General features: G+C 52.8%; 8 protein-coding genes across 8 annotated transcripts; 1 reads left to right on the top strand and 7 right to left on the bottom strand.

Moving 5' to 3' along the window:
* Positions 1 to 2297: 2297 nt before the first annotated feature.
* Positions 2298 to 3367, bottom strand: PG994_008422 (BNR/Asp-box repeat domain protein; the record flags this gene model as incomplete). Its single annotated transcript, XM_066859831.1, has 2 exons — positions 2298 to 3326; positions 3365 to 3367. 2 exons carry the CDS (start codon positions 3365 to 3367, stop codon positions 2298 to 2300), a joined length of 1032 nt encoding a protein of 343 aa, XP_066713420.1.
* Positions 3368 to 6650: 3283 nt separating this feature from the next.
* Positions 6651 to 9100, bottom strand: PG994_008423 (cation transport protein-domain-containing protein; the record flags this gene model as incomplete). The annotated part of the gene is made up of 2 exons (XM_066859832.1): positions 6651 to 7406; positions 7475 to 9100. 2 exons carry the CDS (start codon positions 9098 to 9100, stop codon positions 6651 to 6653), a joined length of 2382 nt encoding a protein of 793 aa, XP_066713421.1.
* Positions 9101 to 10417: 1317 nt separating this feature from the next.
* PG994_008424 (uncharacterized protein) lies at positions 10418 to 10972 on the top strand (the record flags this gene model as incomplete). Its single annotated transcript, XM_066859833.1, has 1 exon — positions 10418 to 10972. The coding sequence occupies one exon, from the start codon at positions 10418 to 10420 to the stop codon at positions 10970 to 10972; it is 555 nt and encodes a 184-aa protein (XP_066713422.1).
* A 322-nt stretch (positions 10973 to 11294) lies between these two features.
* On the bottom strand, positions 11295 to 11669 carry PG994_008425 (uncharacterized protein; the record flags this gene model as incomplete). Its single annotated transcript, XM_066859834.1, has 1 exon — positions 11295 to 11669. One exon carries the CDS (start codon positions 11667 to 11669, stop codon positions 11295 to 11297), a length of 375 nt encoding a protein of 124 aa, XP_066713423.1.
* Positions 11670 to 14120: 2451 nt separating this feature from the next.
* On the bottom strand, positions 14121 to 15568 carry PG994_008426 (uncharacterized protein; the record flags this gene model as incomplete). The annotated part of the gene is made up of 5 exons (XM_066859835.1): positions 14121 to 14486; positions 14554 to 14922; positions 14986 to 15062; positions 15130 to 15426; positions 15496 to 15568. The coding sequence occupies 5 exons, from the start codon at positions 15566 to 15568 to the stop codon at positions 14121 to 14123; spliced, it is 1182 nt and encodes a 393-aa protein (XP_066713424.1).
* A 2586-nt stretch (positions 15569 to 18154) lies between these two features.
* Positions 18155 to 20968, bottom strand: PG994_008427 (uncharacterized protein; the record flags this gene model as incomplete). Its single annotated transcript, XM_066859836.1, has 5 exons — positions 18155 to 18495; positions 19385 to 19819; positions 20232 to 20522; positions 20587 to 20749; positions 20891 to 20968. The coding sequence occupies 5 exons, from the start codon at positions 20966 to 20968 to the stop codon at positions 18155 to 18157; spliced, it is 1308 nt and encodes a 435-aa protein (XP_066713425.1).
* Positions 20969 to 22849: 1881 nt separating this feature from the next.
* Positions 22850 to 24262, bottom strand: PG994_008428 (HET-domain-containing protein; the record flags this gene model as incomplete). Its single annotated transcript, XM_066859837.1, has 3 exons — positions 22850 to 22887; positions 22945 to 23599; positions 23669 to 24262. 3 exons carry the CDS (start codon positions 24260 to 24262, stop codon positions 22850 to 22852), a joined length of 1287 nt encoding a protein of 428 aa, XP_066713426.1.
* Positions 24263 to 25771: 1509 nt separating this feature from the next.
* Positions 25772 to 26211, bottom strand: PG994_008429 (uncharacterized protein; the record flags this gene model as incomplete). Its single annotated transcript, XM_066859838.1, has 2 exons — positions 25772 to 26045; positions 26120 to 26211. 2 exons carry the CDS (start codon positions 26209 to 26211, stop codon positions 25772 to 25774), a joined length of 366 nt encoding a protein of 121 aa, XP_066713427.1.
* Positions 26212 to 27161: the final 950 nt, after the last annotated feature.

Consider the following 27161-nt stretch of genomic DNA (forward strand, 5'->3'; position numbering starts at 1 on the left):
TAATCAAACAAACATTGCCCAGCTAATTGGGGAAGAGATTACTTCTTTACCACTGATTGACACCATGACTTTCCACTGATAGATCACGCCGCCGTCAAAACTCATTACACACATATCCAGCACGCAGCAATCAAAATACAGTCAGACTACGACTCAATGGGCGCTGAACAAATCCCATCGCCCTGTGTAGAGACGAAGAGCACGACAGTCAGAACCTCAGATTGTTTTGGCAAACTACACCATCAAGCAACAAGCCAAATGCGAAGGATGTGGCCTCGCCATTCGGGTCTATCTTAGCAACTGTAGGTTTCTGAAGAACTAACAGGCCAAGACAAAAGAACAGATTAGCCATGCGTCAACATACACTAAACCATTGAACCACCTACCTACATTCTGAACCAGCCTCAGTCACAGCCGAACCCTCCCCAGAGAAACCGACCACTGTACCCCGTCGTTCAATCCCAAATCACCTACAGCCATTTACGAAAACGCCCAACTACCAAGACTCATCCAGCTCGAGTAATTTGATGGCTTCATGTCGTCAGCGACCTTTATCGCAAATTTAGCGACCCCGGTGAGAACTCCTTCAACAATGCCCGAAGAAACCTTGCCAGCCTCAAGGAGCAGACCAAGCTGGAGGTCATTCTCAACACCATCAACGTCATTCCCATGAGGGTTATATTCTGCTTTACTTGCACTTGCGTTGGCCACAAGGTAAACCTGTTAGGTTCTTTGGAAGTCAATGTAATGAAGTCTTATAAGTTCATCAGAGGCACCATGCTGACCCCCAGTGAGCCAGGGTTCATAAGCGACAATACTCCCACGAAGGAAGAAGATTTCAGCCAACGATGGCATCACGGGCGGGATCAATCGGTTCCGCTTCTTCTCAATCAAGCAAATCCACCACCATGGGACTCGATCACTGCTCATGCTGAGCATGAAGATAACCACCGAGGAGAGCGACGGACAAAGATTTTTCAACCGAACAAATGCTAGTTTCCTTTCTGCGCCTTCTCGTCACTATATTCAAGCAGGACCTTTGCGCAACTCCACCAACATAAAAACTTCTGGCAAGCGGGCTTGCGTTATCACCAACATTCGATACGGTGCTCAGCGCCAGCTGCATACCGAGATGCTATCCACGCTTTTGCACGTTCCAACAGCCCTCATCTTTCTCCTTGTCTTCTTTTCTAGCCTTTCTCGAATCAGACCACGTTATACTGGCAGCCAAAGGGATTGACAAGCTGAGTTGAGCAAACATCTATTCATCTACTTACATAATATAGATGAGGATATATTGCTAACTTTTCTATGAAACAAATAGACCCATGAGAAGCCCAACAGTTGATTCCTGATTGTCACCGACCTCCCAAGCCCAGCGCTCGCGGCGCCTCCATCACCAAGGCTACTTACAGCCAACAGTAGAATGGTTGAATCGTCGTCAGCCCTCCCGGTCGAGGTCATCATAGTCCAGTGAGCCCGGAAGCAGCTGGTCCTTCAGTTAAAGGCCATGAGACTGAGATTGTCACCTTCGACACTGTCCGAGCATCCAGGCCAAGGTTCAACCCGACAAAAATGGGATGCCAATGTCTATGTCACGCTCAGCGCCCCGGCTATCCTAAAGGACGAGAAGCGCAAGGTCACCCACCCCTGCCGAGATCCAATAGCACGAGAACGAGAAACTTGACCACCATGCCACCAAGCACAGCTATATGGATGTTCACCTCCTTGATGGGTACGATGCCGACGCTCGTATAGGCGCTCTTTTTTTCTCTTCTTTCTCCTGCTTCTATATCTTTTATTTTATTGCTATGTGTGTTCTTCCTTGGAATGAATTTAGACATGCAGCAGATTAAATTAGAACGTAGAAAATTTGACTTCTATCTTGTTAAGAGTTTGAGTTCCTGGCATATTTAGATCGTGATAACCCCAATCGACGAAAACTGATAAATGTCCGTAGCACATCTCGGCTTCGTAGCAATGTCTCGGGATCGATGTCTGGAGTGACATGAAACTGCAGCCGCGATACAGGTGTCTCGGAAACAGTTGCATGAGGCACCGGTGCAGCAGAAAACATGAGGTAAAGAAGCATGTGCTCAACTCTTCATATCATATACCTAACTAGGAACTCCGCACCGCGACGTAAAATTCAACGGGTATCCGCGCAATCCACCATGATCATGACTAACAGTACACAGCTCAACACTCGCATCATCTAATATCCACACACACACCACCAACTGCACGCCCGCAACTACGACCAGCTCAAAATCGACCCCGCCGGGCTCCCGTTGTACTCAAACACAACCATGGCCTGCCCCCCGCCCAAGTCCAGCGCCCCAGGCCAGTGCCCGTTCTCGCCCCGCACCTCGGCCGTCGCGCCCCAGGTCATCTTCCCCCGCTGAGCCCCGGGACACCGACGCCTTGATCTTGGCCGCGTTCGGCCACTGTCCCGCCGCCGAGTCCTCGTCCGTCATGAAGACCGTCACGAGCCCCTTGCCCGCGACAGTCGCGATCTGCGGCGCTCCGGCATTGCGGCTTGCGTCGGCCGGCGCGTACACGACGCCCCGGTTGCCGTACGAGGCGCCGTCGTCGTAGCTGACGGCGTACTCGACACTGAACGTGCCGCGGCGCGTCGTCTCCAGCACCATGACCAGCGCGTCGCGCCCGTCCGAGTCTCGAATGCTCGCGATCCCTTGCATGCCGTCGCGCAGGTGCTCCGAGGGCGAGTGGATCTGCAGGTTGACGGGCGCCGTCCAGGTGGCGCCGCCGTCGCCCGAGAGCACGCGGAACGTCTCCTGGTTGTCGGCGGCCAGCTCCTTGCTGTACGTCAGTTGCAGCCGGCCGTCGGCGCCGTCGCGGATGAATGGCTCCCAGTCGCCGAAGCCGTGGCTGCTGGCGGCCGAGAACTCGTCGGCTTGGCTCAGGAACTGCCAGTCCTTGCCGCCGTTGTCCGAGGCGCAGACGCTGATGCGGAAGTAGGTGTAGGCATTCCCGTTCTTGTCGTGGTTGCGGAAGGCGGCGAGGATCCGGTTGGAGCCGGGTACTTGGTGCAGGAAGGGGTTGTCCACGTCTCCGGTGCCGCGGGCGATCTCGCCGTAGGGGCTGAAAGACTGGCCCCGGTCAGTGCTGCGGAGTACGTGGAGGATATGCTCGTTGCCGGTGATCTCCGTGTAGGCCATGAGCAGGGAGCCATCGGCGATGGTGGTCACGCGTGGGTAAGTCCCACTCGTTCCGGCGTTGACTTGAAGGTTGGTGACCGATATGTGTTCCTGCAAGATGTCTCGCTTCGCGACGGCCCTGCCATGGGCCAGCAGGGCAGCTGGCTGAGCAGGAGGACAGCCCCGAGAAGCAATGAGCGCACCATGATGAGCGTCAGTATTCTGTCAATGGGGACCAGGATGTGGAGAGAGGGGACTAGATGATCTGAAGATCTGCTGCGGTATACCCCAACGAGGGACCGAGATATTACCTCTTATCTATAGTCGGACCCAGGCCCACCCCACGCTCCCTTGACTCGACACACTGGGAGATTGAGAAGAGAGAGAAAACGAATTGTTGCCCAACCGTCATTGCATTGTTGTACGGCAGGAGCACACGACCTAGGACGCCCAGGCTCGTTGTCCCAGGGGATCGTCGGCTGCCAAGGGGCATTACCGTCAGGCGCCGCTGTCAGCTTCTCCCACCATGTGTGTCATTATATCTCGCAGTTTGTGTCCGAGGGTTTCCCTATACCAACATGACTCGCCGTGCGTGGGGCCGTGGAAACAAAATAGCGACGTCAGGCTTAGGGTCACACGAAACCGACCGGACGAATCAAGCATGTAAGAGGGGGTCAGGCCCCTTCACTAAGCAAAGGAAGAAGTCTTTGCTTCTGCCCATCGACAAGTGTCCACGAGAAAGCCTCAGACGCCGCGCCTGCCCTATCGGGATCTGCCAGCACATCGGCACGACCAGAGGCCCTGGTCCGGGATCTGACGTATCAAAAGGGAAGAAACAACAAGCAACATAAGCACAACGCATAACAGTACTGTGAAGTTTGCACACACACACACGCACGCACACAAACAAAAAAGTCGGAAAGGGGATTGGGGACTGGCTGACCCAGGTCATCAATCCGCAACCCGACCGGGATATTTCCTCTCGGCGGGCCCACAAACCTTATTCACGAGCGTGTGTGGCACGATTCACGTCATTGGGGGCGGTCTCCCGGGCTCGGCCTGATTGGTGCGCAGAAGCAGACCACAGGGCTGATGGGGGATCGACTGGCTGCCCACGTGCGGTAAGGGACGCACGATTCGTTTCCCTTTTTAGTGCCACGACTTTGCAGTCCCGGCTCCACGGGCAGCCGACCAACGAGCGGTAGCCAGACCTTCGCTGTTAGTTGCACGCCCCGAGCGGTGTAGGAGGAGGGAGGAGGGGGGTAGTGGCCGAGCGGGTGGCGTGACGAAGGTTGGGCCAACCGCAGAGAAAAGCAAAAAGGTAAGCTGGGAATGATGCACCGCTGCTGGTGGACATTGGCTCGAATGCAGCACCGCATGATGCAAAGGACTACCAACTACTGCACTCGGTGGTCCTGTGCACACGTTGTCCGGGAGAGCTAGAAGAGCTAGAAGAAACTGGCCTGCCCGACCTGGCATAGGTCCAAACGAAATGGGGCCAGCGTGAGATCGTCCCATTCCCCAGTTGGGGTCGAAGGGTCTCGGTTGGTTTCGATTTGCGCTGGTGGTTGCCAAGCCCCTAATGCAGCCGGGTGTGGTGGTGGTACAGCCCAGAACCAGTTTTCGTCCCCTCGAACTGCCGAGTTCCTGGTCGCACAAGCCCCACAGACGGACAGGGGGGCGAGTCCGCGGCGACTCTACTGGGGAAAAGACCCAAACATCTGCGGGCATGCCGCTCAAGCGGGAGTCCGAAGCAAAGCGAAACGACGACCCAGTTTCGGTTCCGAGTTGGTGGTGGTGGTGCGAGCAGAGCCCGACACACTGGAGACTTTGGCTTGACTCACGGCTTGCTGCATTACACATGGGCCAAAGTTCAGTGCATCAGTGGCGACCCGAGAATGGCCGGACGCCCGTGAGACCTGCCGAGTCCCTTAGTTCAACGTCAGCTCCTCATGAAATGACGTTGGATCCATTCCGATTCCTTTTCAACGCTGGCTGTGCCCCAAGTTGATATTTTTACTCATCGTCAGTTCTCAGCTCTGATGAGTATTTGAGCCCGCAAAACCCACGCATTGAATAGAGGTTTCTTATTTCCCAGAATAATGAAGACTTTCTTTACATATAATATGAACCACCGTCACCGTCATCAATGCGCAGTTTCGTCTTGGGTGCTGATATCCTCTTCATTTCCTTTCTGTCTCGTCATTTCAACGCCTCGGGCTTTTACTTCTGAAATATTTTAGGTGGAAGTCAGATATAACGTGGAATCGTCCATTGAGATCTTACGTAGATAATTACATGAAAGTTGCCTCCACGGCCTGAATGTAACCTTAGGTGCATATTCATTTACTTTCCCCTGGAAATATATAGAGTTGCAGCCACCCTTGCCGGACTGATGGTCGGACCTAACCAACGACCTCTTTGGTGGCATCCTCCTCCTCCCACCTTCCACCAACAAAAGGCTTGGCTCTAAGTAAATTGCAACCAACGACGTGCACGGGCGGTGCGTCGGTGGACTTTTTCAGTCAATACTCGGATCTCGGAAGCTCTAGCCCTCATGTGCTTGTAATCAGCCAGGTATCGAAGGGGGGAAAGAGTGTCACTTCCTGTTATTGCCCGCCTTAACCCTCCTGCCATATCCTCCTCGAACATGATGCGCTCGCGAACAGACAACAGATGCACCGCTCCTATTCGTGTGTAATGGTGCCTCTCCGGCACCCACCGTAAAATTAGGGCCAGTGCACCTGCAAAGAAAGTTGATTGAGCATGTGCAAGCGCGAGGCCATACTCAGACCTATTCAGGACTACTTCCGTACTCAGCTCGCATTCTTATATACTCGTTCCGGTGGCTCAGATACGTTAGAATCGCCCACGAACAGCCTGCTCAAGACCAACACAGGAAGTCAGCGCATCTACCAACGAAAACGCCGTATAATTAGCGACAAGAGCCTTGCGTCGTGGGTTGAACTCGGACTATGCTGTCCGGCTATATCAAGCAACATTCCACAGATGAATTCCCTGTTGTCGCTGTGAATCTCCTGGAAGCTAATGAGGGAGTCGTCTGCGTAGGTAGGTAAGCTGCCGTGGCGTTTATCTTATGATGGACTGGTAATGCTGGTAAGTCAACTGAATAGCTGCAGGCGGAGATGATGTTCAGGCCAACATTAGCTATGTATGCAAGACCATCCTCGCTCTTTCGGGAACGTCTTGCACATTAAGCAGGGTCCACCCCTGTCATTGTCGATCATATGCAGTCAGCCCTATTGATTGCAGGCTACACCACTACTACGGCTCCAGTAGGATGGAGTAGGCGATCGGCGAAAGGGGGCCCATTCGGTGCTCTTGGCGTTTGGGCAACTGGAGGACATTGCCTCACACCATCAAGGTGACATGAAGAAATCTATTATGTCGCTGTCTACAAGTGTACTTTTGTCTATAAGTCCATCTATTCAATTATAATGCCCCGCATCCCGGAACGCCGAGTCTACCCTACCGTGACGCCCTACTCAAACTCCGCCGGATCTCCGCGTCCTCATCCTCGTGCTTCTGGTTATCCCACCCCGGCAGCTTGACCGAATGGTCCAGCGCGACGGGCAGACCCCTGTGGCGCCCGCGGATCATCATAAGGATCATGACGACCTTGCTGCCCGCGTACCAACCGCCCGAGAAGCTATAAGACTGGTCCGGCAGCCCGACCGAGACGCCGATGTTGGTGTAGCCCGACACGATCTCGAAGAGGAAGTTAAAGACGCTGAAGGTTTTCGGGTCCGCGATCGAGTGCGACGTTTCGATAAGCGTCACGAGGAATAACGCCGCCGCGATCGACCACATGTCGTGGGACAGCTGACCTCGCAGGTGCTGCGACACGAGGCTGATGCCGCCCTCGGGCGCGGCCGCGGCCGGAGGGTTATCAAAGGGGATGTGCTGCGCGCGTTTTAGGGTCGGGTGGCTGGGGCGGCGGACGCGAGTGGTATCGATGCCGACGCCCTGGAAGTCGTTCATGCGCTTTTGGATCTGGCGGCCGACAAAGGCGGTTCCACGCCGACCAACCGATGCGAGCATCTTGATGGATTTGGTGGAGGCGCCAGTGGCATGGGACATGGTATCGAATCTGGGAGAGGTCGGCGACAAGAGTGGCGCACGCGCCGAGGCGACCATTTCGTCCAAGGAGGCCGCATCTTCTTCCTCTTCTTGCTTTTCTGCTTCTTCGGATGAGTAGAGACCTAGAGACCGTTCCTCATATACCTGTGGAAGACCTAATGGTTAACATTGTGCGTCATTATAGTGAGAAGTATGAGCGTCAAGGAACTTACATTGGAATTTCGCATGACAATGATCTCGGGGTAGGCGGCAAGGTACATGATGATGAGAAGCAGCACCTGCAGGTCAAACCACAGCCCCGAGATCGAGAAGACAGCGAACCCCCCGGACGGAACGGTGCAGGCCTGAAACAGGGTAATGCCGACGCGGCTGGCGACGGGGAAGGCTTCCAGGACCGGGTTGCCGATGCTGAGCACCAGGAGGAGGATCCAGTCCACCGTCACGAGGCTGGAGAAGAAGGCGACGAAGACGAGGTTGGCTTTGGACGGGAACATGAGCATGAAGAGGCGTCGCGGGTACTTGAGTATGAAGTCAAACGCCTCGAGCCAGTCGTCGTACTCCTGCGCCGCCGGGCCGGTGCGGGGCATGCACCGCTTCATTGCCATGCGACAGAGGAAGATGATACCACGGATACATGCCGGAAACGCGGCGCCACCAGCAAGCGACAGAATGGTAACGATAGTAAGCACGAAGGCGTCGTCGGCAAAGGCCGCGATTCCCGCATCCAGCAGCGTGAGCCCGGCATTGTTGAACGACGAGATAGCCAAGAAGATGCCAGACCACCAAGGGCCCTGTGCATTGACGGCCGTCACATCCCGGCTATGCACAGCCAACCAGGCTCCCAGGGTGATGGCGCCCAGGACCTGAAAGACGACAAAGTAGATGGCCACGATGACGAAGAGCAGCTTCAGCGCGCGGTACTCGACGCCGCCCAGGTACTCACGCTGATCGTCATCCAGATCGAAGAACTGCCCGTTGCGCCCGATGGATTTCCGGTTCTCGTGGACGAAGGTGTGGAAGTTGAAGTCGTTAGACGATGCCTTGGCGTGTGGCTGGCGCTGGCTTTGGTGGTGGCCGGGCCGGGCATACGCCCCCTGCGGCCCGCCGTTGCTGGTGGGTCGCGCCGCCTCCTCCAACATGGCCAGGGCGGGATGCTGCACGGAAGCCGCGTTGCTCTCTGACCGATTTCGTTGCTGTGAGTGGGTAGGATGTAGATGTAGATCCTGATCCGCATGAGGAGGAGCCCGGCGGCTCCCGGGCTTGGTGAGCTCAAAGGCGTCCTCGCGCGCACGCTGGGCGTGGGACTTATTCTCGTTGGCGCCGAACGAGGACATGACGGGCAGGCCGAACATGGCGCCGGCCATGCCGACCATGGTGCCCGTAGCGCGCTGGCGCCGGCGCTTCTCGCGCTCCATCTCGACGATGTGGTCGAAGCGCTTCTCGAAGATGTGGTAGCGGAACCAGATGGTAAACAGCGAGACCAGCACGGGGCTGCCGAGGAGCAGCATAATAAACAGCACGACCTGCTGGCCCGTGGCGAGGGCGCTGAGGTTGACCGTGTTGAGGCCGCTCGCGGTGAAGGCCGAGGTGATGAGGAACCACGAGTCGACGAAGCTGACGGTGAATGTGGTCTCGGCGCTGGCGATGGCGTAGAAGACGGCGGCGGCGATCAGGCTGACGAAGATGAAGTAGGCGTGGTGCACGGTGATGAAGTTGACGGGCGGCAGGTAGGGCCTGACGACCCGCCACTGTTCGGCGAAGTCGTCGCGGAGGACGGCATATCGGGGCTGGTGCTGACGGTGATTGCCGGAGCCGGCGTCGTCTGGATCTTGGCTCATGGCTTGGCCGGCAGAAGTTGGGGGGGGGGGTGCTGCTGTCTTGGATCAAATGGACTTTCAATTCGGGGGGACGGGAAAGACGGCAAAACCTGCTGGGGCCCTTTTTCACGTCGAAGTTGAGATTGCCGGTGTCTGAGTGCCCCTTTTGGCGGCCTCTAGATTGTGGGACAGACAGGTCGCCATGTTTCATTTCGGTGCACGTACACAAACGAACACTGGGCAGGACGGCGATGTGACGTAGATCAATCTGGTGCCAGGAGGTCAGGGGCGGCAGGTTAGGATTGCACAGGTCCGACTCCAGCCAGCCAGGATTGTATCCCTGTCAGACAGGAAGCAGCGAATAAGACGACGAGTCTGGCGATAAGAAAAGCACCGTGAACGACAGCGCATTCATTTCCGGGGGCCAGCGTGTCGCAGCTCCCGGCGCTACTGGAACCCATGGAGCCCCCACCCACCAAATTAGGGCCCAATCCACCATCACCAACTCAATCTCAATCTCGGTTGATCAATCTTGTCGCATTCCTGGGATAAGCATTTCCAATAGCAAAGGTGGTAACATTCAACTGGCAGAGGGTGCAGCACAGGATACAGCAGGGAACTTCTCAATGCACATGTACCAGTTCTATATACCTGCTACAAGTAATTGACAGTCCTGCAACTGCTGGTCAACGGGCGCTGGAGTCGACGGGATTTGGAATGCTGATTGATCGTCCCGCCGCTACTAACGGGCCCTGCGGGTTCTGTTGCGGGTACCCAATAAATGCCCTGTCCCTGTGCTTCAACCACTAAAACCAACTGGCTGGTGGCAGCTCTATTTTTAGACACGAAACAGACAGGCAGAAAGATGCACCAATATTGTTGAACCAACATGCTTAACTTCGTATTTCTAACTTCTTATTTGATACAGCTACAATAAAGACCCAGCAGTTCCTCCAGCTACCGGCAATTGAGCATGCGCGGTTCTGGTTTCGAGAGGTGCATTGCTCTGAACGGCACAAACACTGGCTGCTGGGTACAGCAGGATCGAGTCCACCAACCCCGCCGCCCAGGACAGCTAGAAATTTCGTGATCGGCAGCAACACGGCAACACGAGGACCCAAAGGCTGGACAACTAGTGTACCATACAACGAATTATTCCTCATCTTGTGTACTTCGATATTGACGGTCGATTTCCGAGGTTGACAGTTGAACTTCTTCAATTCTTCTGCTTGTACATGTGCTCGTACCCATACGGCAGGATGAACTTCGTGTACTCCCGATCGAAGAAGGCCTGGTCCGCCCCGTCGCTGTCGACTATGGCCTGGCCTCAAGCTATCTATGGCGGACAGACAACTGGATGTCCGCTGCTCGGTCGTCGTGGCCTCCTGGCTGTATGGTGCGCCTGACTTTTTCTGCAACAGGTACGAAGCTCGGGTAAGGACGAAGACGGGATGGTACAGCGGCAGCGAGCAGGAAAAACGCCGCGCCCAGTTGCTTGATCGGGCCCTTCTTTCTGGTGCTGGTGTCCTTGGGCCCCTGCTTATTGCTCAAGAAGAGAAGCTGACAGATTGCGTCGGACACGGCGTGGACGCGGAGAAGCTGCAGGGCGGCTTCCGGGACTCCCAGAAGGTCGGCCACGTTTTTGATGCTGCTTTCGAGGTTCTCGAACCACTTGGACTGGAGAATGTTACCCGGCCTGGAACGTCACTTCGGCGGGTGCGTCAGGCTTGGTTGTCGTCGTATTCTTCATGGCGCTCTTCCCGGGTTTGGCCTTGGGGTCTGGGGTGTGTGGACCAGGTTCTGGTGGGCACAGTAGTTCCCCCGCAGCCAGTACACCAAGTTCCTGCTGTGGCAGCGGATCCGCAAGAACGGCGCCGTCCTCTAGCTGCTTGACGATCTGCTCGTGCTCTTCGGGGGTAAGATAGGCCTATCGTTAGGCAGGGCGATGACCTTGGGAGCAGGTTTACCGGCGGCTTCAGTAGGTTCGGCATCTCCAGCAGGCTGGGCATCTTTAGCAGCAAGTTTGGCAGCAGGATCGTCACCTCTAGTAGCAGGCTGGGCATCTCCAGTAGCAGGTTGGGCATCTCCAGTAGGTTGGGCATCTCCAGCAGGATCCGCAGGCTCAACACGTCCAGCAATGTCGGCAGCGCTAGACGAAGCCGACTGCGAAGAGGCACCGCCGTCTTGTGTAGAAAGCCTTCTCAAGGTATCGGGCCTAAGCTTGACCTTCACAATTCTGGTTGGCTGGATGGAGGCTGGTTTTGCTGCTGGATGTTGAGACCTGCTCCTGTCCGATCTGCGGGAGTGCTGTGCCCGAGCGAGCTACCGCAGCTGCAGCCACGTCGGTTATGGGGGGCAGGGGCGAGGCGGGCAGGGCAGACCGGGTGGGTAGGAGAAGCAGGGCAGGCTGGTGTTTCTGGACGGCAGGGCTCGAGCCCTTCTTCGGACTTTCGTCCACCGACATTCTGTCGCTTTCTTCGTCCTCCACGTCGTCCTCTTCGTCATCTTCATCCTCCTCGTCTTCAGCTTCGGTCATGATAACATCGGCTTCTTCCTCTTCTTCCCCTGTCTTCTTGGGGCGCCGCGACATCACGCTACCAGACGGGCTACCCCCGGCGGAGCTTCGGTGGCGGTTATGTTTGGTTGACCGCGACGGATATTGATGGGATTCCAGAGGGTTGTAGGTGTCGCGGCCGTCGGGTTCGGGACCTTGCTAGAGAAGGATGGCGGGGGACCTGGACGGCGGACTTGGGAGGTGCTTTGTCCTGCTGCCATCTGGTCGAGCTTGTCATCCGACACCTTGATAGCAAACGTCAGCAACTCTCACACTCGGGAAAGCTGGCACGAGATTCGGGCATCAATTGGGTCTTGCGGAAGTGGGTCTCGGGTACGAGACCCGAGACCGACGTTAACCATTTCTTATACAAAGTTGACGACGGACTCGCTGGTCATCTCCTCCTTAAACACGGCAGCCATCTCTTTGGCGGAGAGGCCGCCATCCTCGAGGACGCCGCCAGTTTCCTGACCGGGCCCTTCTTGCAGGTGTTTATATCTTTAGAGCCCTGCCTTTTGCATAGGTAGATACGCTAACAGCTCTCTTCGGTTATGTACCTATTCGTAAGAAGATCGAGATAAATCTTCGAAAACTGAATATTCTGCTTAGAAAAATGAATTTAGTTATGGGTTTTTTCTTAGGAAGAATTTGAAAGAAGTTAGAAAATACCTTAATATCTGGCCACTCGTGAGAACATTATGTAAATGCACCAGCATCACAGGTTCTAACATATGCCCCCAAATGATTAAAGCTTGTGCTTGAACATGTCCAGCACCAGTCGTATACCGTAGCAGGCAACCTCCGGACCTTCTATTTAACCCGGCACCATAGAGCAAGGGAGAAAACTCCCATAACCTATTTGGATGCGAATCCATGAAGTAGTGGCTCGTGTAGGGGAAATTGGCTTGAGAAGCGCATCGTGTTTCTGGCATGTGCCATGCTAAGTGCCTAGAATCGTAAATAGTTCAGTCAGTCAATCGTGTACTGTGGAAACAATATGTGGCAGTGGAATGAATGCCGACATTGGAATGAACAGTGACAGTGGAATAAACAGTGGCAGTGGAATCGTCGTCGCCACCAGTTTCCCAATATTGCTTTGTATTGGATAGGTTTGGCGCATCGTGAGGCTTATGTGTATCGGTGTTGGAGTAATGGCCATGCAATTAGGGAACACGAACCATGTACTTGGTCAAGGCGCCCATAGCAACTACTTTGTCCAATGTGTCCATGAACGCGATCGCCTCTTTGGGTTTGATCTGCTCGTGACTGACCTCGCGATACGAAAGGAAACCGACCATGTTGGCGGTTGATGAAGGTGTCGTGGCTGTCAAGGTGGTGTTTGGGTTGCTGGTGGTGAGTTTGTAGGCGGTAGGGATGAAGCGGTAGAAAGTAGGTATCCGTGGTAGGAATCAAAAGACGAGATGATATCGTGCGCTGCAGCGCCAACTGACGGTTGCGGGTGTTGCTGATGAGACGGAAGTGGTAGAAGGATAGAGATCCGGGACTAGGTCTGCCGTGGGTGACTTGGGGCAATTGCCAACAATTACCTAAGCGAGGTACTGAAGACCTTCGCGCTTTTCCAAAATCGCGGCAATTACACTCTTACAAGTGGTCAACAGCCAGCAATAATTCAACCTTGTGTACTGGGGGTCTTGCGAGTCAACGCCAGCTTTCTGCGGGCTCAACATGTTGCGAAGGTGGAACTGCAGCGACTTCGTGGCCTGGGCTGCGAGAAGACGATGATAATGATGGGGTCGAGGGAAGTTCGCATCTGTATTTCTGATGTTGGTGGCAATTGCCGTTGGAGCAAATTAAAATGTGTAGGAAAGGATTCAGTACGTGTGCAATGGAGGGTGCAAGAATGTCGGGCCAAAGGAGGCAGTGAGGTCATCTCAGCAACGCTTCCTTCCGCCGAGGCAAAGATTGATCAGAGAGAAAAGATGATTTATAAAACAGAGAGTGGAGGAAACTGAGCTGGCTGTTAGATTAGCTACCTCTCGTAATAATGAGTAAGTTGATATTAGATCGCAGATGGATAAGTGAGCAAGCTGCCTGGAGTGTTCTTTTGTGACGTGTGCTGGACCCGTGTTACTCACAGGCACCTCACAACAAGACTAAGTACTGACTGCCTGCCACCTTTTCTAACTTCTACAGTGATTCAGGCCGGTGTTAGGTACCTAAAGGATGTATTGATCGGCTGCGTGAAATTATTTAATTGTGCTTAGGGCCGCATACCTACTAGAATTAACACTCTTTAGCGAAAACTCATAAAATGTATCAAGAAGCACCGAAGGTTTCAATTCCCTCTGATGCGCGTACGTACATCACGACTGCACTGAAGGGATCACTTTTGCGTGATACAACTACTTTGTGGGGGTTTACACAATCTCTCAGGTCTGATCATGCCAAACCCATTTCCGGCCAAGACTGCCAATTGAACATCCACCGTACTAGCTCCTCCGAGGTCAAGACAAGCATGCTCCGCATCTACTTGAAATATTGCCCCTTGAAGCCGGGCAGGATCTCCTCGCCATCCTTTGCATATTGATGATCCTTAACTTTGGCTTGCTGCCATGTCTGCTTCCGCTTGGTGAATTCTGAGAACATGCTTGTTAGCTTTGCTTTTAGCATCTTTGATCTCAAGAAGGGGGTATACTGACCACCCATCGTGGGCACCGGATGCCCGCCCGCTTCAAACTCGTTCTGCAGAAACCCTGCCCGCTTAAGAACCGGGGAGTCGATGGTCTTGAGGATGACATCGTTCTGCGGTCTGGAGAAGTACAGTAGTCCAAGGCGATCGACGTGTCTTTGGTCAGCAGGAGGGAGTGCGACCTGTTGTCCGCTGGTCAGTACCTAAATATGTCGACGTCGGAGGTGAAAATACGGGCTGAGGTGGTAGATAGATGGAAGCATTGCTTACTCTGTGAATCGTCGACTTAATATAGCCGCCCGTCAGGAAGCTCAAGGCATCGCATGTGTTAACGGTTAAGCTCCCGTCCAGCGGCTTGGCCCACTTCCACTTCCCCGTCTCGTGCTCGCGGATCTGCAGCGCGGCCACCGGTTGGCGTAAGAGCAGCGTGATCGTCCCCATATCCGTGTGCCCGCCGCACCAGAGCCCGTCGTCGAGCTTGGCGATCTCTTCGGGCGAGAACTTGCCGTACTTCATGTACCGCAGGTGCGACTCGTCGTGCGTGTCCCACCGGTGCAGCTTGGTGAAGAAGTCGGGCGGCAGCTCCAGGGATAGGGCGATGAGGTGGTTCAGGGGGTTGAGGACTTTTTCGTAGAGGGACTGGAGTGTGGAGTCAGCAAGCAGAGAATCCAACTACTAATGAGGTCACGGAAATCTTGGTACCTTGCCAAAAGTTTCAATCTCATCGATATGCTCCTTCAACAACGCCGGTACGGGCTGGGTGATGTAGCCATCGTTGGCTGTAATTACAATGAGTTGTCAGCTCTGCCGTGGTGGTCGTTATCGTATGATACTCCGCGAACTCACTAGCCATGTTCCACACCTCGACCTTGTCCTTGGGCCCGCCGCTGAGCGCCCGGCGTCCGGCCGGGCGGTACCCGTTGTACTCCCCGTTGTCGAGGTCCAGGACGTACTTGAGCTTCTCCTCGAGCGGCAGCTCGTAGAAGGCCTGGCCCAGAGCGAACTGCCGGTCGACCTTCTCCTGAGGGATGCCGAAGTTGGTCACGTAGAAGAAGCCCTTGGTCCGGATGGCCTCGATGAGTTGCTGGGCGAGCCGAGCGTTGCCCTCGTCGGTGCCGTACTGGGAGAGGTCGATGTTAGCGACTGTGGTGCGCTCATTTGGTCAGTTTGCCCAGAAGCTTCTTCTCCCAACTGTGGAACTTAGTGACGTACGATCAGCCCAATCGAGGTCCTCCTTGGTCTCCGGGACGTGGGAATATTGAGGAATATGCGTGGCGTGAGGCATCTTGAGATCCAGATGTCGCAACTAGTTCAGGAGTTTGATAGAAGGAGAGATAGGAGGACAAGTCGGTAAATAAGATGATATATATAATCAGAAAGCTCCCATCTTCTTATCTTTAGGCCGTGTCCGATCTCCGGATTGCGCCGGCGGCCATGTCGTTATCGGGATCCCCGCACGTTGGCCCCCCCGATTGCGATATTACTCCAACGGTTGCGTGATCCCCCGGCAGATGACACCATGCCCCCTTTTTTGCTAAAATGTACTTGGCAACTGATAAATACTACGGATGCACGTCATTTCAAAGATTCACACTTGATACTATTGGAGCACTCTTTATTGATTGCTTATAAGAAGGGCAGACTTTAACCCCTTTTGAGACATGCTCAAGGGCTATGCTACCGACAGCGGCCATCGTGCCCCGTAGTAGCGACATACAACTCCCGTTGGCCCCCTCATACAACTCCGTATCTTGCTATCCTCCCCCTACGTATGCATGAGACTCCGCATTCGCGGATTCGGTAGTTCGCCTCCGAGCGGGGGGTGAATGGTGATGCACCTAGCCGATACCTGGGTGTCATCTTACTCACGTGGTCAGGCGACAGTGGTATGTCTATCCCCTAATCCTTCTATAGTATCTTCATTCGCAGGAATTGGAGTACCTTTATTTGATTCCCTGGCAGATGTAGCGACTGGAACTATGGAAGAACAACCTTGCTGGCGACTCATCTGGGGCAGTAGGCCAGTGCTGCCTGGACGTGTGTGACGATGTACGACAATGCCCGGGCTAGGTAGGTTTCTATGGATTCGCAATAAGATCTACGTGTCACCGTGAAGCAAACCTGCTTGGTTTCACGCCACGGGTGGTGAGGCACAAGAGTTTCAGGCATCAGCACCTTGTGATACCTCGTGACCAACCTTCCATGCCTCTTGTTTTCCTTTGCCGCTTCAAAAGGTGGGTTGAAGAGATCGTTCTACTCGCGCACAAGCTCGATCTTCTTTTTATTTACGGCTGGCCTGCTCTTCTCGAGTCGCATACCTCTTGCTGGTCCTGAGCTGGTATGATTTGAAGAAACAAAAAGAGAAATAGAAGAGGGGAAAAAAGAAAAGTAGCCCTCGATCTTCCGGTAGCGATGGCGCTCCAACGCCTCCCCGTGGAGCTCCTGCAGGGGATTGCCAGTAGATGTGAAGTGGCCACCGTCTACGCCTTCGCAAGAACCTGTCGAGTTATCCGTATGGCTTGTTATGATACGGTTCTCTGCCAGCAGGCCTATTCGAATCAAGTAAGTTCATGTCTTATTTCCGTGGCGTTTCCGGAAGGACTGCGGGCACGGAACGAAGTATGGGATGGGCTTGTTCGCTGATTTGATGACGCTAGTTGCGATGGGCCCCAATAGTTGATCAAACGGTCCATATACCCGAGGTTGTTTTCAAGGCCATGGCAAGACGAGGAGGCGCCAATATCGTCATATGGGCACGCTACACCGCAGCTTTAGATCGGCTCCGCGTTCAATATCTAACCTTGCGCTACGATCCAGAGCGGGGTTGGGCCGGTTGCTCAGCGAAACTGATCAGCTCAGCCGAAACTAGGGACCGAATCCTGGCAGAAACTATGCGATATGTGCCGGAGTTGTTGGCCATAGGCAGTACGTATAGCCCTAAGCGGAGGATGAAGGAGGAGAACTGCAGTCTGAGTAACGATACAGAAAGCTGTTTCTTTTTTTGAAAACCGAACAGTCATCGTCAAACTCGTACTGGCACTGCTGCCTTTACATGGCGCCCTTCTGGATTCTCCCGCCAACTGTCACCACCAAACGTTGCCGAAACTAGCATTTTGCTTCGTGTTCGATCTCAACGAGGATGCCCCTTTGGATGCACCACTAAGCTATAATAGATTCCGATCCGCGGTATCGCTTGCCCAAAATGCGCTGTTAGGTGGTTGGAAGGCTGACCCGGAGCACTGTCTCCGTAATCAACACCACCAGTACTTCCTCCTGGGCTTCATGATACAAGCCTTAAGATCGGGAATCATTGAGGTTCCTCGCTTCGAAGAATCGCTATGGGCCGAACCCACGAACGAGGGGCCTCTACCCGAGCTCCCAGTGCCGTTCGATACTGCAACCCCTGGCGCCGCTGGCAGCCAGTGGGATCAGTGTCTTCGACGCACCAACACCCGATTTTGTTGGCGGGAGGAGTTGGAAAGAGGAGATTGGTGCGGGCAGTTCTCCCTACACTGCCATCTCTCGACCTTCTCCGAATCTGTACACAGTCTCCGCTTCACAGTGCTGGAGCAGCAACAAGGCGACTTGAGCTGGATATCCGGAATTGGCTACGAACAGGATCAGATATCCACCATTGGGGGTCAGATCAGTCGCACTCAGAGTCGTGTCTCGATGGTCAAAGACTCTCCTGTGGTGGGACGGTGGCGCTTGGAGGGCCGCATCAGCCCGTACGGAATCACCGGCGTTTGGTGCCACGCAAACCAGTCTAAAGTTATTGAGTTCTTCTGGCTGTGGAAAGAGATGTACAATCTGGACTAATCGAGCGCTTGTTAAATCCATGAATCCATTACACCAAGTTTAATTCAGATTTCTACATCTTGGCCGTCTTAGGCTTCAACAAGATCAGCGCCTCCTGCGAGACCGTCATGACCAGGCGGCCCGTCTTCATGTCCCAAAACCGCTGAGACGTGAGCACCCGCCCGTGGGCGCCCCATTTCGTGTCGCGCTCGAGCACGACCCAGTCATCTATACGGGCCCGGGGCTCGTGGAACGAGACGTTGTGGGTCAGGCTGGTGAGCAGCGCGACGTTCTTGAAGCCGCGGCCGATTTGTTGCGGGCTGGCCGCCAGCGCGGGCCCGACCGACATCTCGTCCGATACGAAGCCGAAGGCGGCAAGATGCACCGCAGCCGCCGTCGTCACAAGCCGGCAGACTGAGACAAGGAAGGGATGGAGATCGCAATTACGTTGGTTGCCGCCTTTCTGCGCTGCTCACGCGATCCTTGCCGAAAATGGGGCTGAAAAGCAGCGGCACGGTCAAAGCAGGCTAGAAGCGGGCAAGGCTGCATTGCGTACGGAGTATGCTCGATGCTACCTTCCATCGATCAAGATGTGACATGGCACATGCACAGAAGTACTTAAGCACAAAAGTACGAGAGTGCATATGTGTTTATTCTTTTGCAAGTACCTGCACTGAATCTGTACATACCTGCCCTACTCTGGGCTGCTGCTTTCATGTTGTGTTCCAATGTCTCCAGTGTACCTCGCCTCTTGGCTTTGGCTTGTCATACAGGAGAAACGGGCCGTACCCCTTCTATATTCCGCTCAAGGTCGGTGTGTAATCTCGATCTGAGATTAGGTAGGCAGACAGGGAGACCAGAGGCTTGTAGCATGAGCCATTCGCGGCAGTCATACGGCGTAGACTATGTACAAAGCTTTTTACGACTACATGCATTGGGCTGAACTGTACTAAAAATATCATCCCTGGACATTTCTTTGCGAAACCAGAGTCTAGGTACATCCACGCTCTAGCGTTTTTCCTCAATCTCCCGCCACAGTTCACCACGGGGCTCGAATACCAGATTGGGACCTAGGTGAGTAGATCCAAAGCTATCCCAGATCTGGAACTCATCGACTCGCCCACGGCCGTCGGTTCTTCCAGCACGGTCTTCCCCGGATCTACCAGCCTACCCGCCAGCAATTCTGAAATCAAAGTACCAGAGCGTCTTAGCGATTACCAGAGAGGCCTCCATATATGCCACTATGGGGATACTCATTAGCTCAATCCGCCACGTTGGGTGCAATGTGAATGCTGTCACTTACTAGACTTGCCAGCACACCCGCGGGAGCCGGTGGAAAACGGGCAGAATGCCAATTTCATCCGCTTCAGTGTCTCTGTGTCGGACTCAAGCCAGCGTTCCGGCTGGAACAGGAACGGCTTGGGGAAGTATGTCTCCTCATGGTGAATGGCGTAAATGCTCACACCAACCTGAGTACCCGGTGGGATAACGTGCCCATCCACAACGAATGGCTCTCCACCCTTGTACTCGTTGGCATAGGGCTCTCGCCACAGTGTACCGGCCACGGGAGGCGTCATGCGTAAAGCCTCATCGATACAAGCCCGCAAGCATCGACTGCTTTGCAGTTGGGGGCCGTTGCGTATTTCCGCATTGCTCTGGAACGAGGTCCGTACCTCCTGCGCAAGTTTCTTGTACGCTTTAGGATACCTAGATAGGTAGAAAAACAAAGCAGCAATGGCTGTGGATGTTGTATCTCCCCTTGTCTCATTGTTAGCCCCCCATGATATGCAAGTAGAGAGGCCATACTGCGTAGACGGCGACATACCTGCCGGAAAAGAAGAAACAAAGCTTCACCGAAGAGCTCACTAGTGCCGATTTCATTCTCTGGGCTGTCAACATAGTCGGCCGCAAAAGAAAACAGGTCTTGTTTGGCATGCCTTCCCTGGGAAAGCCGTGTGCTGATCATGCCTCGCAGGGATTGGAGATATTGGATTCTTTGTTTCTTGCCCAGGTAATAGGTCATCAAATGCTGCACACCCAATTTATTCAATATCGGCCATTGCATGAAGGCATTGGCTTGATAACTGCCAATCTTCAGCCCACGTATTAAGAAATGGTTTTCCGTCGTGGTTAGCATCTTGAGGGGGTACCCAAATGCCAGAAGCCCAACAATGTCCATGCCCAGATGTTTGAACGCTCTGACAACTCCACAGGACTTGTCTGGCGCAACGCTTCCAGCAGCTGGTGTAGGAACACGTCGATCTGGTCTATGAGGGTAGGCTCGAAAGCTCGCAGTGACTTGTCGCTGATGGCATGGCCGATGAGCCGACGCTTTTCCCTGTGGTGGCGCTTGTCGATCACATTGAAGAGGCTGGGTTTACCGGACGCCACCGTGAGGCTGTACACGTGAGACTTGGTAATTCGGTCGTTGTTGTAGATATCTGTAAAGGAGAGGCTTGAGCTTCCAAACAATGATGATCACGTCAGTGTGTGGGCCCCACGTACCCTGCAGAGCTTCAATGGACTTAAAGACAAGCTTGTTGGGACCTGATCGCAACACAGGGCCATATCTTTGAAGGTCAAGGTATGTTCTGAGATGAAGATGGCCGCATAAGGTGTAGAAGCCAGCATATACGTCGGACAATCTAGCAGAGCTGGTCCTGGATATCTGCTGAGGGGGTGCAAGTAGTTGCGATAGATGACGAAGGAGAAAGACTACCACAGTGCAGTTAATACGGGCGCACGTTTCTTTGGGTTTGATATCGTGTAAGCACAAACAGAGGCCAAGGCGGGGTAGGCAGCTACTTACACAGGCCAGCAGAACGAACGCGGAATATGTTGCCAAAGGATGGCCAAGGCCTGGTTCAGTGCTTGATGAATTCCCCATCTCCAAGTTGTTGATGGAAGATGAGATATCAAGGCCAAGTAATGCGGCAGACTGGACTGAAGGTATGGTTAGGGTTCAGGGGCAAGGAACCGAGCTTGGCTTGATGCCCTGAAATTCTGTCAAGTAAGGGAGTGGTAGTGCAACCAGGGGCGTGTCACGGTTTGCCCAACATCAATCGCAATATGCCTCGGTCAACTCTCCCATGCAGCTACTTGGCGCAGATCGAACCAGTCTCTACCCGTACTTGGGTGGTCAAAAGAGGGGGTGGATAAGGGGCCGGATGACAGATGCAGTGTGATTCCGGGGTGGAATCGGTTACACCACTCAAAGTAGGCGGCACGGCGGGCAACCAACAACTGGTTCTTGTTGCTCACATGTCGCTACGTTGCATTCCAGTCATTTGCGACCGGCAGATATAAGCATCGTGTGGCCTGATTGCGCAGCCTTTCTTCCTTGTCTGTGGTATGACCAAGAGAGGACTGCATGTACGGAGTAGGATTACATCGTAATCGTCACCACTCATACAGTCGCTAGCGAAACCTGCGTCCTCTCTACACTCTCTTATAGTTGCCGTTTTGGACCCACTCTGCAGGGTATGTGCTGACACCATGTACCCGTCCATGCTTGCAAGTACACAGCTAATTCTGGCTTTGCTTATTCTTTCCTTGTGCGTTCATAAATCGACTATGATGCTCTTGCATTAGTCTATGCCCTACGAAACCAAGAGCCAGAAGCCGCTGACAGTTTATGTTCTCCCTGGCAATGCAATCGTCCCTGTCAGCGTCCGCAAACAGAGCTTCGGATACAAATCCGGCCAGCGTCGTCTTCGGCGCGCATTTCACTCCCTGTTGTTACAATATGAGCAAGTTCCCCTGTCGAGATCACTCGCACGTTTCATTCGTTCGGTCTTACGTTTTTCCCCCCTCTGAACCATACTCACTAGCGACACGATGCGGAATACCGATAACACGACCGACCATCCCGTACAGGTCTGTAGTTCTCACACCTCTTTAAAATGGCCTAGAACTATGTCGCAACGCAGGGTGGCTTAGCTGACTCGGTGAAGGTTTAGCTAGATCAGACGACGCGATTCAGTCAAAACAACCGCCTGGATGGCGACATTCCAGCCATGACTCGCAGCGATTGTGCGCACAGCGAGGACCAGTGTATATAGACAGAACCGTGGTACCTGGACCGATTCTTCGGCCTTGATCAATAGGTAGCTCTAATCTCATTGCCATTATCCCCATCCGTGGTTGCGATAGAAAGAAATAAGCCATTTTAGTGATAAATCGAGGTGATGCAATAGGTATAGTAGGAATAGTTACTATGGTATGTACTGTATTGCTGCACTTTTGCCGTAGTCCTAAGGGCACCGATGGTGGGTGGAGCAGGATGGAGGCGAGACGGAGCGGGGCTCTAGAGAGACCCTGAAAATTGATATGTAACAGTCTCTTCTGAACGCGCTGGCTAGGCTCTGCGCTAATAATCTACGGGGCAAGACTCACGCCCTTACGCATCCCTCCCAGCTCACAAGTCGGCCGAACTTCGTGTCGCCGGGCCCGGGCTAAGATGCACTCTACGATGCATCCTCGGCGCATGTGGGCAGGACGACCTGCGCCAAGTGCCGCCCAGACGTTGTGCTCGACAGGAAGACCCGCTCAGCGGCCGATCCGGTCCTCTTCGGCATGATCGCGTCCGGTAACCAGGTGATGAAAGACGGGCCGACGCGCACAGGAACAAGTGGTAGCAGAGTGTCATGCTACAATTTTTTCTTTCAATCCAAGAAGAAGTTATCATCATCTATCTATTAATCCCGTGAAGACTCTCCTTTCTACCTCGTCGCAACCTGATCCAACATTTCCCTGAATACAATCTCTGCTAATACTTAAGACGAGGTTGATACACGATGCCATTCCCTATATGAAGGATAGACTTTGTGCTTGGACTCAACTTAGTGCAATTGGATCGCCTACACTCAACGTATGGAGCGTTGACAAGCCCACCGTCTGGTCTCTTTTCTGAAGTAAGGACTGGACTAATCTGTATGGGAAGTAAATAGATCTCCACGTATGATCTTCTCTCCTGTGTGTCGGTACGGAAGCAGTTGAGCGTGAACGCGTACTCCTTCCTCGCGTTATTTTCGAACTTGGACCGGAGGAGGCAGTTGCCGAACGGGATGCAAACGACGGACAATGCCAGGACCGTAATCCATGCTTTAAGCTCCGGATCTTTTCGCTGCTTGATTCGAAACGGGCCCTCTATACCCTTAGGCGTCATCCGGAAGCTGCGGACTTGAGCGTCATTGTCGAAGTCGACCTGGACGTCGCCAGAGTCTTTGAACCAGTCGGGGGAGCCGGCCAAGAGCCCCCACTGTTCTGGCTCCCAGCGTGCCGTCACAGCCTCGCACTGGTCCCCCGCGCGCTCATCGGGCATCTTCCACGCGAACAGCGATTCCTCCATCAAAGGACTCGCAAGAATGACCTCTTGCAAGCGGCGAAAAGCGGTGGCCATACCTTCACCGTAGGCTAAGTGTAATTTGACGTTGAAGAGACCAAGCAAGCTGTACGCTCTATCCTCTGGCTTTCCGGTCTCGCGCCCAAACATCCAGCTCATCTTCATGGCGATGGACTGGGGCAGTTTCCAAGTTAGCCGACCATGGAACAAAGACGCTCAAGCTTTTGGAGACCTGTCACTTACAGCTTCACTGAGATCTTGCTCGCCAGTGAGGAATCGCTTATCAATGCCGGTGACGTCTGAGAGCGCAGTGGCAAGCTCTTTTTTGGTACCCATGCACTTCCAATCCATGTCATAGAATTCCATATGACTCGATGCCATTAGTTCCTGGAGCGTCCACCCTCTTCGAAACCATGCAGACGATTCATTCTCTTTCTCGCTTCTGAAAGCCTCCTTTCCAAGGCTAACAGCGTTGCTGCCCCGCCACTTAACATCTGCCATGAAAGTGATGCAAAGCTTCGCATTCCGATACCAATTAAACATGGAGTTTATAGCTGTAGCATACTCATCGGATTTTTTCTTGTCAATGCAGCAAGTGTCCATCCACAACCATTTGAAGCCTCTGGCTCGAGCCGCGACACAAGCATCGTGAATCTTCGAGACTCCTGGTAAGGAGTGCGTGCTTGATCTCAATTCGTCGATGTGTTTTTTCAGATCTTCAAATTCGACCTCGCCTTCAGCTAGCCAGCGGTGTGAGAAAATGGCGTATCCATTGTCATGAATGTTGGCTTGTGAGCTTTCCTCAAGCTCGAACGTTGTCGTATTGAGAAATCGCATGTTGGCGGGCACAATCCCTAGGCACCAACTCTGTGAGCGGTTGTTCTAGGTTGGGATTTTCTGGGTACTGAGAGCATCACGACAGTTATATATATTGCAAGGTGCAGGGATTTATCCCTATCTCCCACAGACCCTAATCTGACCCTACTCGCTGGAATACGAAGATGATGTAGCCTGGTTAACTTCTTCACGGATATGGGTGTGATCCAAAAGAAGAAGGGTCGCACAGCATAATTTTCAGTGGTATGGCAGTAACAGATGTTGGAGGGGTTTCTGGTGCTGATTAATAACTGGTCAGCCTTTTTTTGGTAATGTAATAACAAGCATCGATTTCGTGAGGAAAATGCCGATCAATTGCCCTCTTAGGTTCCTTTGTCGCAAACAGCTTCCCATTGTCGAAGACGTTTGTCATCACCGATGTAGCACGATGCCAAGTTTTGAACCAGATCCCTCCCCATATCTGAATAAGCATTTCCTGATTCGAGGATAAAGCCAGGATTTAATGTGAATACGTCAGTCCAACGTCACAATGCTGGTATGTGCATGACTAAAAGTGACCAGCCTGCTTGCCTGTGTAGTCATTTTTCTTTAATCAGACTGGGATGCCGCGTGGGCTTCTTCTTAGACTATCGCTTAGCAATAAGCGCAGGCCACACTCTAAGTTATGATATGGAAATAGTGAAAAAGAATGGAGACGAGGTAGAATATAATATCCGGGAGATAGCGGCGCTATGTATGAATGCACAAGGGTAAAGGAAGCAAAGCCAAACTAAGCTCAGTACTTATGAGCATGGAGGGGTACATCGAGTCAGCCTTACCCCCTGCTAAGTGGACCTAAAACGGGAACGATAAGAGAGTGGAGAGAGGACGCTGGTTTCGCTAGCGACTGTACCCATAAGGCTGTTGGCTGTCTGCCTTATGAACCACCTTACCAGGGCATCCCCCCACGCCCCCTGCACGCCCCCTCACTCAAAAGTACCTACAAACTCCAATACTACCACCCACCTGTCCATTCCCGGTGGGGCCCACTTAGCTGACCCCAACATGCTAACCTAACTGATCATGAGTGCCACCTATGGATATGGGCCTCGGAATGCACCGTGAGGACGGTAGGATTAGAAACTGCGCACTGACACATTGATAGCCAGGTTACATACAGGTACACTCATGCAGTGTCAAATCTAGTCATCGAATAACGATCGAAAGCTCTAATATGACAGTTCCTAAACTAGGCCTGTCTAACGTGACGGTTATTCCATGTTCCCAGAATTGCCATCCTGCCAGCCCTACTGATCTCCCACTGAAGACACCCACCCCACTCTCAACTCGTTTGCTATGGAATCCCCATCCACAAATGCATGCGATGGTCCCGACCATTTCCAACAGATCGGTCGTCCTCCACCCTAAAGTCGGTTGTGCGCACGATTCCGTCTGAGTGGTGGGGCTTCGCTGCGAGCATGTGGGGGTCATCCACCGATGACTGCGAACGGTAGGCTCGAGGTGCATTGGTCAACAGGACCTGTTCTGAGTCCGCCTCGCGTGACACCCCCTTTGCTGGTGAAGGCGCTTGGCCGCGCCAGGCCACCGCGGCATATGCCGGCGGCGCGCCTTGCCCTTCAAGAACTTGAAGGCGCTGGGAAGGGCCGGAACACATAGAACCAGGAAGGCGGACGTCATCTCGCCAATGGCCCAGATGATAACAGAGGAAACGGAGTATGTCAAGTCCTTGTCGCCAAGGAATGTTGCCGTGACCCCGAGGCGGAACCCTTCCGCGATGCAGGCACTGCCGCGGCAAAGGCAGAATTGGCCGATGAATTGTCGATGCACATACAGATTGGAACTTTGATAGCAACTCACAAAATACCCGCCACGAAAATGACGGAAACACCAATCTTCGCCCTTTTTGACATCTGCAGGGCCCAAATCACCTTTTGGGCAACGACGAGCATGATGAGGTCGGAAACCAAGTTCACAGCGGCGGAGGCGAGTTCCACCGTCCTAGAATCGATGCAATGCCCAGTGATAGTGATGTCCCATATGGCTCGGTGAGGTGTGCATGCGACGCTCAGTATAATAAGCTAAAGCACCCCCTCACGGGCCACCCCCTTACGGGCCACTTTACTGAGCTACCGTTACCCCTGTAATCAAAGCCATTTCTATGGCTAGAATTGACGTAAATACACTATCTTTCGTTATTTTTAATAATAATACAGTCCTCCGCCTCCGTGCTATTATCTTTTATAGCTTTTATAGCGTTGCGAGGCCCTCTTAATATTTCGACGTCGCTAGTTTCGTCCTCGTATACGACCTTACCCCTTAGCCTCCGCTTAGCCCGGCGTATATTAGTTATACGAATAAATCGTTATTTTAGTACGATTTTTATTTTTTAATATATTTTCGTAGTTTTATTATTAAGTTTAATTTAAAAATAACGTATCCTATAAGCGAATATCCTATATAAGCGAATGTTTTATTCTTTTATACCTTTTTTAATAAAATATAAGTTAATTTTATTATAACATATTTAATATATTAAAATTAATCGGAATTTTTATTTTTAAATATTTCTATATTATTTTAATAAGTACGCGTATTATACCCGGGCTCTCCGTAAATTTTATAACGTTATAAGCGTGTCTTAAATATCTTTGTATAATTATTTCTCTGACGCGATTTATTTTATAATTATTTATTAAAATTTTTCAAAAACTATAAGTTTTTTTTAGCTTATATATAAAATAATCCTTTATTTTATAGCCGTTTTTTTTTATACGGCGGCGCCGGTTAAATATCTTATTTACTTTTTAAAGTATTACGTTTTTATTTTTTAAAAAAATAACTCGGTATATAATATACGTTATAACCTTTATAATTTAATTAAAACTAATTAAAATAAATA

Source organism: Apiospora phragmitis, assembly GCF_038363925.1.
Source record: "Apiospora phragmitis strain CBS 135458 chromosome Unknown utg000008l:1.0-3514335.0:1.0-3519231.0, whole genome shotgun sequence".
NCBI classification, from domain to species: Eukaryota; Fungi; Ascomycota; class Sordariomycetes; order Amphisphaeriales; family Apiosporaceae; genus Apiospora; species Apiospora phragmitis.